The 12,975-nt window shown below is 38.9% G+C and overlaps 1 protein-coding gene across 6 annotated transcripts in view; it reads left to right on the top strand.

Moving 5' to 3' along the window:
- Positions 1-10,506, top strand: part of ENDOV (endonuclease V) — a 379,967-nt gene extending 369,461 nt beyond the window's left edge. For all 6 annotated transcript variants that reach the window (XM_053706533.1, XM_053706549.1, XM_053706542.1 and 3 more), the window contains one exon: positions 9,704-10,506. In XM_053706533.1, coding sequence (XP_053562508.1) covers positions 9,704-9,708 — 5 coding nt within the window. In that variant the 3' untranslated portion in view covers positions 9,709-10,506. The remainder of the gene's footprint in view (positions 1-9,703) is intronic.
- Positions 10,507-12,975: the final 2,469 nt, after the last annotated feature.

Here is a 12,975-nt window from a genome sequence, read left to right on the forward strand (position 1 = left end):
GGTAGGGCTGACTGTAGGCGCATGCAGCAGAAAGCTGGAGCGGCAAGTACGTGAGGATTTGAGCATCTGTGCAGCTGCATACTCTGCTCTCTTCAGTCTTCAGGCTGTGTGACTCATCTCACACTGTATCCATGCAGCCTTGGACAGACAGCATCCAGTCTGCTGGGCCCCTTAGCCCTGCCCTTTCTGCTGTAGCCCTAAGATCAACTAACTGCAGTTTGTTAGGGGAACAGTGCTTTGTAGAAAGGTGTCAGTGGGTAGAATAAGTGAGTGCACACACGCCCCACCCCATGCAGCATTGTCTAGTGCAGGGTGAGAGGGAACTTGTTCCTAATAATGAAGTGACATGTGCTGCTGTGGCTGATGTATAGTGTCATGCTGATACTTCACACATTAATGTAAGGTTTATTTTTATAGTTTTTATTTTCTCTCTGTCTCAGATTTTACAGCTTCCCATAGTAGTTCTGCTGTTCTAGTCAGTAAACTTATATTTGTCTGCACCTCCATGCTTCCTCCTCAGTCTTTACCTTGCTTTGCTCCTATTGGCTGCCCTAAATCTCTTTAACCAGCTAACCTCACACCAGAATCACATTCAAAAGAATATTAAATTAATCCACAGTGGAGGAATTTATATATTTATTTACTTATTAGTACTGCTTAGGACCAGTTTCACATATTGCAATTTATTTCATTTTTTTAAATGATTATCCCAGCAGTGGATGAGCCACCGCTGGGCTAATAATTAAAAAAAATAAAAAAAATTGATTTAGTTGTTTTTTTGGATGTTGAGGTGGAGAGCGAAATTGCATGGGGTAGGGGGGCCAAAAATTTTTTTGCCCAGGGTCCAGTCAATATTAAAGACGGCCCTGCCTAGCACCCCATAAACTAATGGTGTCGTACCCTATTTCTGATTAAATGGAGCCAGAGCTCTTTTCAATATAACTGCCAGGCTATTTTTTTAATACAATGCTGACTTTTTAGTCTGGCTTCCTTAGGCCTGAGCATGATGATAATGGTTTCTTAAAAGTTAAAAAAAAATGGAGGATTCGCTCAGAGGTCAAAGGTTTAATTCAGCTTGTACCAAAGGCCTTTGAGGAGGCTAGAGAAACTGCATTGTTAGTTATTGTTTATTTATGGTTACTGTGGTTGGAAGAATATTTACATAGGAACATGAGGAGGACTGTAGGGTTTTGTATAATCTATAAGTTTGTGAGAGCTCGGCATAACTTTATTAATTCATTCGTAATAACCCTCTAAGTGGGTGGTTGAGCCCAGTGTTCCAGTATCTTTCAGTGAAATTATTTTGTACTAAAGGGCATTCTAATACAAAATAAATTTTCTCATTTGTTAAGACATGTTATGTTTGCATTAATGCAAAGGGGTTAAAAAACATAGAGCTAAAATCCTGTACATGAGACATATTGAAGCTTCGTAGAAGGATACAGCCCGTGATTAGTGGCTGCATGTGTTTGCCTCTCCTAATTGCCTCACCAGCCTTATCCTGCTTAGGGCTTGCTATGCTTTTGAAGGCCAAAAGATCTCTAGCCAAGTTGGTTCTTTGGAAGCCTATCTCTCTGTGTCCAACAAATATCTATGCATATTTATTGACTTAGAATGCAAAGTGTCTCCCACATGATTGGCATTTATAATAAACACATGCCTGCTATTGTGTGTGCACGCATGTGTGTGTGAAAAATATCTGTGCCATTTCTGGGTGTGAAGTGCATATTTGTTATTTATAACATAGGGTTGTTCAACAAAAATATTGTAACCCTTTTTCCATTATTTAAAGGGATATGAAACCCAAAATTCATTTTTTTTCCCTTCATTTTTTTGGTATCTTTTGTTGAAAGGCAGGGACATATGCTTAGGAGCCAGCCCATTTCTGGCCTACCTAAGTATCTCTTCAACAAAAAATATCACGGGAACAAAACAAATTTGATCAAAGTAAAGTGGAAACGTTTTTAAAATGGTATACTCTATCTGAATCACAAAAGAAAAATTGTGGGATTCATATCCCTTTAAATAAAAATCAGTTTTTATTTTTTACTCTTCCTATGTCTGTTTACATCGTTCAATCTAAAATATGTCCCATGTGCGGATTGGCCGGTAACATTGCTAACTGTTGTGTGCATGGATATAGTTATTTTATATGAGCAATCTTCAGAGTGAATGGAAGAGTTCTTTTATTTTTCCGTATTCCTATAAATATATCTAATGTTCTAAAGATTTCAACACCAATAAAATGTGGTTTATATGCAGGCTGGAGGCTCAAAATACACCAGCTAATTTATGTCGCTGGATTTGTTTTATATGGCACAGTTTTATGTATTATATAAATACTGTGCACATTTATTTTTTTAATACTTTATATATATATATATATATATATTTTTTTTTATTTTTTTTTAAATAAATTTATCTTTACAAACACTTTGTTCCTGTTGAGTGTTGCTGCTATTACTAGAGGTAATCAGCTGGAGTACTTAGAACCTCAAGCCTGTGTATAGACACCATTTTTATTTGTTTTGTTGAAGTGAATATATTTCGAAGCTACATTGCCCTGGTTAATGATACACTATGTGGCGCCCCCATCCCATTTGTTTATTTCATAGAAGACTTTCATTAGGAGAGAATTTATTATTGACACTATCACTATATACATACAGAAAGAGAATCACTCTCAGGAACGAACAACAGCTCAATAACTTGTTAACTTGATCTATGGGTGATTTACCTCCTGGAAGCAGCCTTTTTTAGCCCATAATGCTATTCACAGAGAAGAGCTTTCTGAATGAGTCCTTCTCTTTCTGTCTATTTCTAATATGACCATAGAAAAGTCTCCCTAAGTATGATGGAGGGAAACAGACTTGGACTCCTTGCCCAATGTGCTTAGAGGAATATGGCTGCACCTCAATGACGAGGCTCAAAGAAGGCCAAAACAATCATCTGGGGTTGCCATGTTTCTTGTTAAGAGAGGGATTGCCTGGTATTTCGGGGCTGGACTGACCTGGCTAGGGGGGATCAAACTGATATACTTCAGGAAAGTTCTTATCTGTTAAAATTACAATTGGGCTAAAAGAGGCTGCTCCCCGGTGAAAAATCACCTTAGAACAAACTACTGAGCTGTTGTTTGTTCTTAAGAGTGATTCTCATTCTGTGTGTATTTGCACTACCGCTATATACTCTATAGATGGATCCGTGCTAAATTGTGAACTAAGCCTACTCCCATATCCGGTTTCTCCTTGACTAGACATAAATATACAGTAACTGAACAAGGGGCTTGAAAGATGGTCATATTATTATAAATTACTTTACTTCTCAACATTTATGACTGGGTATCAGAGACTCAGTAGGCTGATGGAGGCTGGTTACCATTTTGTGCGAGGAGCCATATTGGGAGGGGGTGGGATAGTGTGTGCTTATTGATTGGGATTGTGGGTGTGTCTTGGAAGTTGGTGGGTGTGGCTGGGAGTCTGTGGGTGTGTCTGGGAGGTTTGTGGTTGCGTGTGCTCTGTAAGTGGGGCTAGAGAAATTCTTCAAATAGGGACTTATGGCTTTCTCAGAGGGACAGAGCTCAGAATCATGAACTGTCCCTTTTAAATAGGGACAGTTGGGAGGTCTGAATTACAATTGAATATTTCTTCTACTAGACACGACGAGTCCACGGATTCATCCTTACTTGTGGGATATTATCCTCCTGCTAACAGGAAGTGGCAAAGAGCACCACAGCAGAGCTGTATATATAGCTCATCCCTTCTCTCAACCCCCAGTCATTCTCTTTGCATGTATTAGTAATATGAAGAGGTAAAGTGAAAGAGGTGTTAAAAAGATAGTTTTTATTTTCTTCAAGCAATACTTTTTTATTTTAAATGGTACCGGTGAGTGCTATTTTTTCTCAGGCAGCAGATGGATGAAGATTTCTGCCTGGAGACTGATGATCTTAGCAGTTGTCACTAAGATCCAGAGAAGTTCCCACAGAATAGCTGATGAGTACTTGAGAAGCTTCAGTGTGGGGAACGTTTTTCATGCTACAAGCATTGAGGTATGTTCAGTCACTTTTTTGTGGAGAGACTGTGGTATTTCAGAACTGGCTGACATAGTTCCCATAAGGGAAGGGGTAAGCAGTAATCCTACATGTAATAGAAGGGGTATTACTGGGACCTGTATATTATGGGCTAAAAATTGGTTGACACTGGTAACATAATGTTTTTAGCAAAACGGTTTTATGCTTAGGGGCAACATAACGTTTTTATGAGAAACATTTTTATGTTTGATGGCACAGGAGGGTTTCACATGGCTTACAATATTAGATTGGGAATATGAAAAACCCACATGGCTAGTTTCTAGACCGCTTTATAGCGGTTTTTACTAGGCAGAGAGACATCGATATAGATGGGTGGGGCCTAATTTCGCGCCTCATATGCGCAGTTGAAATTCTTATAAAGGCATCAAGCTCCAGCTCCGGTGAGCCTAAGCTGAAGATTTAGCCTAAACTAAAGGATAGTGTGAATTATCAGACCCCTGAGGGCAGGTAGGTTGCTATCTTATTTTTCATAACGTTTTTGAGTAACTTTTTTTTCCATAGAGGGTTAAGTATACCTTATTTGTGGTGCAATCTTAGCTGGCAAGATAAGACACATATATGCTAAAATTGTGATAATTATAACATTTTAAAGCAGTTTTGGAAAAATTGTACGCTTTTTTACTCTTAAAGATGCAGTAACGTTTTTCAAATTGTTGTTTCTTTCACTAAATAAAGTGTTTACAAGACTTTTTTGTGGTTATTACTAGTCTGTTTCACCATGTCTGACATTGAGGAAATGCTCTGTGTTTAGAAGCCATTGTGGAACCCCCACTTAAAATGTGTCCCTCATGTACTGAAAGGGCCTTGCAAAGAACATATTTTAGGTGATAAAAGTATGTCTCAGGATGATTCTCAGTCTGAAGAGAATCAGGTTATGCCATCCAATTCTCCCCAAGTGTCACAACCTTTAACGCCCGCTCAAGCGACGCCAAGTACTTCTAGTGTGTCTAGTTCTTTTACCCTGCAAGATATGGCTACAGTTATGTCTACTACCCTTACAGAGGTATTATCTAAACTGCCAGGTTTACAGGGTAAGCGCAGTAGGTCAGGTATTAGAGTAAATGCTGAGCCCTCTGATGCTTTATTGGCCATCTCCGATGTACCCTCACAGTGTTCTGATTTGGGGGTAGGGGAATTGCTGTCTGAGGGAGAGCTTTCGGACTCAGGAAAGGTGTTCCCTCAAACAGACTCAGATGTGACAGCCTTTAAGTTTAAGCTTGAACACCTCCGCCTATTACTCTGGGAGGTTTTAGCGACTCTGGATCATTGTGACCCTATTGTAATTCGACCAGAAAAATTGTGTAAAATGGATAAATATCTAGAGGTCCCTACTTACACTAATGCTTTTCCAGTCCCTAGAAGGATTTCGGACATTGTTACTAAGGAATGGGATAGACCAGGCATTCCGTTCTCTCCCCCTCCTACTTTTAAGAAAATGTTTCCCATATCTGACACTATTCGGGATTCTTGGCAGACAGTCCCTAAGGTGGAGGGAGCTATTTCTACCCTGGCTAAGCGTACAACTATACCTATTGTGGACAGTTGTGCTTTCAAAGATACTATGGATAAAAAATTAGAGGGTCTTTTAAAGAAATTGTTTATTCATCAGGATTTTCTCCTACAACCTATAGCGTGCATTGTGCCAGTAACTACTGCAGCAGCTTTTTGGTTTGAGGCTCTAGAGGAGTCTCTGAAGGTTGAGACCCCATTAGATGATATTTTGGATAGAATTAAGGCTCTCAAGCTAGCTAATTCTTTTATTACCGATGCCGCTTTTCAAATGGCTAAATTAGCGGCGAAAAATGCAGGCTTTGCCATTTTAGCGCGTAGAGCGTTATGGCTTAAGTCTTGGTCTGCTGATGTGTCATCAAAATCTAAACTTTTAGCTATTCCTTTTAAAGGTAAGACCCTATTCGAGCCTGAACTAAAGGAAATCATTTCTGACATTACTGGAGGTAAAGGTCATGCCCTTCCTCAAGACAAGACTGTTAAAATGAGGGCTAAAAAAAATAATTTTCGTTCCTTTCAAAACTTTAAAGGTGGACCCTCTACTTCCTCCTCCGCCACAAAGCAGGAGGGGAACTTTGCACAATCCAACTCAGTCTGGAGACCTAACCAGACCTGGAATAAAGGTAAACAGGCCAAGAAGCCCGCTACTGCTACCAAGACAGCATGAAGGGGCAGCCCCCGAACCGGGACCGGATCTAGTAGGGGGCAGACTTTCTCTCTTCGCTAAGGCTTGGGCAAGGGACGTTCAGGATACCTGGGCATTAGAAATTGTGACTCAGGGGTATCGCCTAAAATTCAAGGATTTTCTCCCAAGAGGGAGATTTCATCTTTCACGTTTGTCTGTAGACCAGACAAAAAGAGAGGCATTCTTGTGTAGAAGACCTATATACCATGGGGGTAATCTGCCCAGTTCCAAAACTAGAAGAGGGGCAGGGGTTTTACTCAAATCTGTTTGTGGTTCCCAAAAAAGAGGGAACCTTTAGACCGATTTTAGATCTCAAATGCCTAAACAAATTTTTCAAGATGGAGACCATACGAACAATTTTACCAATGATCCAGGAGGGTCAATATATGACTACCATGGACTTGAAGGATGCGTATCTTCACATCCCTATCCACAAAGATCATCACCAGTTTCTCAGGTTCGCATTCTTGGACAAACACTACCAGTTTGTGGCCCTCCCTTTCGGGTTGGCCACAGCTCCCAGAATCTTCACAAAGGTGCCAGGGTCCCTTCTGGTGGTTCTAAGTCCGTGGGGCATAGCAGTGGCGCCCTATCTGGACGATATTTTGATTCAGGCGTCAACTTACCATCTAGCCAAATCTCACACGGACATCGTGTTGGATTTTCTAAGAAATCACGGGTGGAAGGTGAATATACAAAAGAGTTCACTAGTTCCACTGACAAGAGTTCCATTCCTGGGAACTCTGATAGACTCGGTAGACATGAAAATATTTCTGACGGAGGTCAGAAAGTCAAAGATCCTAACTACTTGCCGAGCACTTCAGTCCATTCCACGGCCATCAGTGGCGCAGTGTATGGAGGTAATTGGGTTAATGGTAGCAGCAATGGACATTGTTCTGTTTGCTCGCTTACATCTCAGACCACTGCAGCTGTGCATGCTCAGACAGTGGAATGGGGATTATGTGGATTTATCTCCTCAGATAAATCTGGATCTAGAGACCAGAGACTCTCTTCTTTGGTGATTGTCACAGGATCATTTGTCCCAGGGAATGTGCTTCCGCAGGCCAGCATGGGTCATGGTGACAACGGATGCCAGCCTCTTGGGCTGGGGTGCAGTCTGGAATTCCCTGAAGGCTCAGGGTGTTTGGACTCAGGAGGAGTCCCTACTACCAATCAATATTCTGGAACTGAGAGCAATATTCAACGCGCTTCAAGCGTGGCCTCAGTTGGCTTTGGCCAAATTCATAAGATTCCAGTCGGTCAATATCACGACTGTAGCACATATCAATCATCAAGGGGGAACAAAGTGTTCTCTAGCGATGATAGAGGTTTCCAAGATAATTCAATGGGCAGAGACTCACTCTTGCCATCTATCAGCAATCTATATCCCAGGAGTAGAGAACTGGGAAGCGGATTTTCTAAGTCGTCAGACTTTTCATCCGGGGAAGTAGGAGCTCCATCCGGAGGTGTTTGCGGCATTGATCCGTCAATGGGGCACACCGGAATTGGATCTGATGGCATCTCGTCAGAATGCCAAACTTCCTTGTTATGGGTCCAGATCAAGGGATCCCCAAGCAGTACCTTGGTCGTTCAACCTGGCTTATGTGTTTCCTCCTTTTCCTCTCCTACCTTGTCTGATTGCCAGAATCAAACAGTAGAGGTCTTCGGTAATCTTGATAGCGCCTGCGTGGCCACGCAGGACTTGGTATGCAGATCTAGTGGAAATGTCATTTCTGCTACCGTGGAAACTGCCACTGAAACAGGACCTTCTCATTCAAGGTCTGTTCCAACATCCAAATCTAAATTCTCTGCAGCTGACTGCCTGGAGATTGAACGCTTGATTTTATCTAAGCGGGGATTCTCTGAGTCGGTCATTGATACCTTGATTCAGGCTCGGAAGCCTGTCACTAGGAAAATTTACCATAAGATATGGTGTAAATATATTTATTGGTGCGAATCCAAGGGCTACTCATGGAGTAGGGTTAGGATTCCTAGGATTTTATCCTTTCTCCATGAAGGATTTTAGAAGGGATTATCGGCTAGTTCCTTAAAGGGACTGCTTTGTCAATTTTACTACACAAGCGTCTGGCAGATGTCCCAGACATTCAGTCTTTTTGTCAGGCTTTAGTCAGAATCAAGCCTGTGTTTAAACATGTTGCTCCGCCATGTTTAAATTTAGTTCTCAATGTTCTTCAAGGGGTTCCGTTGCATTCCATAGATATTAAGCTTTTATCTTGGAAAGTTTTGTTTTTAGTTGCTATCTCTTCTGCTCGAAGAGTTTCTGAGCTTTCTGCGTTACAATGTGACTTCTCTTATCTTATATTCCATTCTGATAAGGTGGTTTTGCATACTAAACCTGGATTCCTTCCTAAGGTTGTTTCAAATAAGAATATTAATCAGGAAATTGTTGTTCCTTCTCTGTGTCCTAATCCTTTTTCTAAGAAGGAGCGTCTGTTACATAACTTGGACGTGGTTCGTGCCTTGAAGTTTTATTTACAAGCGACCAAGGATTTCTGTCAAACATCTTCTCTATTTGTTGTTTATTCTGGAAAGCGTAGGGGTCAAAAAGCTATGGCTACCTCTCTTTCTTTTTGGCTGAAAAGCATCATTCGTTTGGCATACGAGACTGCTGGACAGCAGCCTCCTGAAAAAATTACAGCTCATTCTACTAGAGCGGTAGCTTCCACATGGGCTTTTAAAAATGATACTTCTGTTGAACAGATTTGTAAGGCTGCGGCTTGGTCCTCCCTTCATACCTTTTCCAAATTTTCCAAATTTGATACTTTTGCTTCTTCTGAGGCTATTTTTGGGAGAAAAGTTCTTCAAGCAGTGGTGCCTTCTGTTTAGGTATCTGTCTTGTCCCTCCCGTTCATCCGTGTCCTGTTGCTTTGGTATTGTATCCCACAAGTATGGATGAATCTGTGGACTCGTTGTATCTAGTAGAAGAAAAGGAAATTTATGCTTACCTGATAAATTGATTTCTTCTACAATACAACGAGTCCACAGCCCTCCCTGTCATATTAGACAGATTATATTTTTGTTTTCAAAACTTCAGTCACCTCTGCACCTTTTTGCTTTTCTTTTCCTATACCTTCGGTCAAATGACTGGGGGTGGAGAGAAGGGAGGCGCTATATATACAGCTCGTATCGTAGAAGAAATCAATTTATCAGGTAAGCATAAATTTCCTTATTGCAGCAAACACCTTTATTGTTAGCAATATATTCAAACTAGTTTACCATTTTACCAATATATCGTTTTAATTATTGTTTTTCATGCAAAAAAATATTAACATGTTTATTTGCATCTGCTTTTAAAAAAGAAATTAGTTTTAGTTTTTTTAATATGAGGCCCAGTAAGCAAAATTACAGTGCAAGGATTAATTGATGAAAGGGTTAAACCCTCCTCTGTTCTCTATTTCTAGGCTGATATTCGATCAAGGGAGTTTCTACGCAAAAAAACTACATCTGCATCTGAAAGTCATGGGACAAGATGATCCTTCTTCTGATCATGGGTATCTGATGGTTCCTACATGACGTAAAACAACTGGGCACCAGTACATCTTTAGCTCCATAGGTTTAAGTGGGAGGACAAAACAAATGAGACCTTCTTCATTTCTCGCTACACAAACACATCCTTGAGAGGCTATTAATCTTTTTACACAGTCATTAACCGCTCACTCCAAAATGTTATTGACGGCTTTTTAATGATGCATAAAGCTAACATTGCTCCAGATTTTACATTATTTTTATGAATGTAGTTAAAATGTATTTAAATCTATGTTGCATTCGCCTACATTAAAACACTTGGGGTCTAAGGCGTTAATAATAATAAATGGATATATTTTAAATAGAATAAGACTTTAATTCAATGTTCTTTCTCATTTCAAAGTCTTAGCTGATGTTTACAAAATTGAATGTCTTCCAAGGATTATCTTCGCTGCGTTGAGAAATGTATTTGCTTTCCTCTTGTTCTTATGGAAGATCTGGTGTTTGTAGTAAATCCAACTTACCCAGTTTAAGAAAGAAATTGCATTTTTTTATCTTTGCTATTGGAAAGCTTGATAAAAGTCTGGTACTCACAGCAGTTGGAACCAAACATGATATATTCATTCATCTCTTTTACATTATTTTATTTAAGGAACAAGAGACTCAAAATTTAAAGGTATATGAAACTCTAATTCCATTTGACAGATCAATGCAATAATAAAATATAACTAAATACTTACTATTTTGATGTCTGCATTGTTTTCCTATAATTTCCTCAGTAAAATCAATGTGTTTCCAAACCCACTGGGGGATTTAATATACAAGTCCTATCACGGTCGTCTACCTAAGTAGGGGCTCGGTTCACATACCCACTGATGCGCATGCGCTGTTGTAGCCTGTGGTGCAGTAGCCGACGTCACACACAGACCTACGACAGCCACAGAGGACCAAAGAAGCTCTATCAGTACAAGCAAGTAGAAGCGGGCTGCAACAGCGCAGGTAAGTATCTTGCGCTCAAAATTGCATAATCAATAAAATCATAATAAAAAGACTATGCAATAACAGTCTGAATTTCAAATGAGGAGTAGATTTTATTTGACACATTTTAAAGTTACTTCCATTTTCCCTCCCCTCTATCATGTGACATCATCAGCCAATAACAAAACTTTCTGAATCATTAAAGTTTAATTTTGATTTTAGTGTGCCTTTAAAATTGCATGCTTTATCTAAGTCATGAAAATTTCATTTTTACTTTCATGTCCCTTTAAAAGGACAGAAAGCACCTTGTGATTACAGCATTTTTGCGGCAGACTTCCTATAGATTAACATATTAGCAGAATTTGAACATTCATCTTGTTTACTGCAATTGTTTATCAATTGTCAAACTCCTCCCACCCCTTAGCTTATTTGAAAGAGCCAACCCAGACTTGAGACTGTAAATGACAGAGCTTGCCACTATCATTGTGTTAAAATAATCTCAATTGGTTGGCTTCCGCAGAAAAGATAAGATTACAAACATAAATTCCCAAATTACAAGTGGCACGCTAATGCTAGCTCAGGACGTGATAAGCGGTTTTACACTCATATCTACACATTTTTAACACAAATATAACATTTATATTGAGAAAAAGGGTTTCAAAGGGTTAAAAAGGTATATGGTATTAGGAAAGATACATATAGAAACGTATATGCACACTTTTGAGTCCTTTCCAATCAAATACCTTGAAACATGCATTATCATTTTAATCACTTTTAATAAAAATGTTTTAATTTTATTTTTTATACTTGAAATTGCCTATGTTCGTCACTTAGATTTATTTAAAATACATATTTCTATATATAAAATATCAATCTATCTCTATATCTATCAATCTATGTCTGTGTATACCCATATAGATATATAGGTATAGATATATATTTAGCAAAAAATACTAAAATTAGAGAAATATCTATTTAAAATAAAAAGAACATTGGAATTTGAAGTATTGCTAACGCAGCTTCGGCTTTAGAGCAGTTGATCTAGCACAGTTTTGGGTTAGCATGTAATAAAAATAGCACGCTTCATACAAGTCTATGGGATGAGGGAGTTGGCGCGGTGGCGACATAGGAAGTCCTGAAATTAGCAGGCCTGAGTCTTTCGCTCGAGTGCTGTATTTTTATTCTCAACTTGTAATATCATCACTAACCTGGGAGCGCTATTTTTTTCCCTAGAGCGCAGTTATCGCTTATGAGTGATAAAAATGTATTGCTCCACTTGTAGTTTAGGTCTAAATTAGGGAGATATATGTATAGAAGTTAAACTTGTAAAACCTGCCATGTGCTCTTTCTGTTTTCAGGATATTTTTCAGATTTAAATTACAGGCAAGAGGCAACGCAGCCAAAATAAATAATCATTCTTTTACTATACATAATTAAGCATTTTATATTACAATGTATACTGTCCCTTTAACATTTATCATCTGCTAATGTCCCTTTAATTACTTGTTGAGTAAAGATGTGCTGCTTTTTTTTATAAAACAAGTTTGATGTTCAAACATCAAGGGCAAATATAGGGCTAGATTACAAGTGTCACGCTAACGTTAGTGCTCACGATATAAAAATATCACAACCTCGTAAACTTGCGCGCGTATTACAAGTTAAAAGTAAACAAGACCGCACGAGCACAAACTACATTTATGCTCTTCTGGTTAGCGTGACTGAAGACCTTGCGTAAAGGCTCAAGAAAAATTTGCACCAAACACATCATTAATACATTAAAGTGTTACACTTATATATACACTAATTAAAAAAATTGTATAAATATTAAGAAAAAGTTTACCTCTAGCGGTGTTTGTGCATGAGCAAAAACGCTAAAGAGCACGCCACTTGTATTCTAGCTCATATTATTTTAATTAATCTGTATGTAATGATGTAATTCTCATTTTGTTACATTAAAAACGGATCAATTGTTGTAACTGCTTCACCGCGCTTTTTGTGTCACTTTATACCTTTGAGATTTTCTATCTATTGTAATAATATTGGAGAAACACAAAGCTCATGAGCTATCACAACTAAAATCAGCTTTCTTATAAATATAATTACTGGGAATGTCGTCTTATTTCAAATGGTCTTGTATGTGATACAGTTAGAGCTAAGTGCTTTTAAAGTGAATGTCAATTTTTCCGTTTTGTGTAATCTAGTTTTGTAGTCATTACTGAGATTAAGCATA

The sequence above is a fragment of the Bombina bombina genome, chromosome 1, assembly GCF_027579735.1.
Source record: "Bombina bombina isolate aBomBom1 chromosome 1, aBomBom1.pri, whole genome shotgun sequence".
Lineage (NCBI taxonomy): Eukaryota > Metazoa > Chordata > Amphibia > Anura > Bombinatoridae > Bombina > Bombina bombina.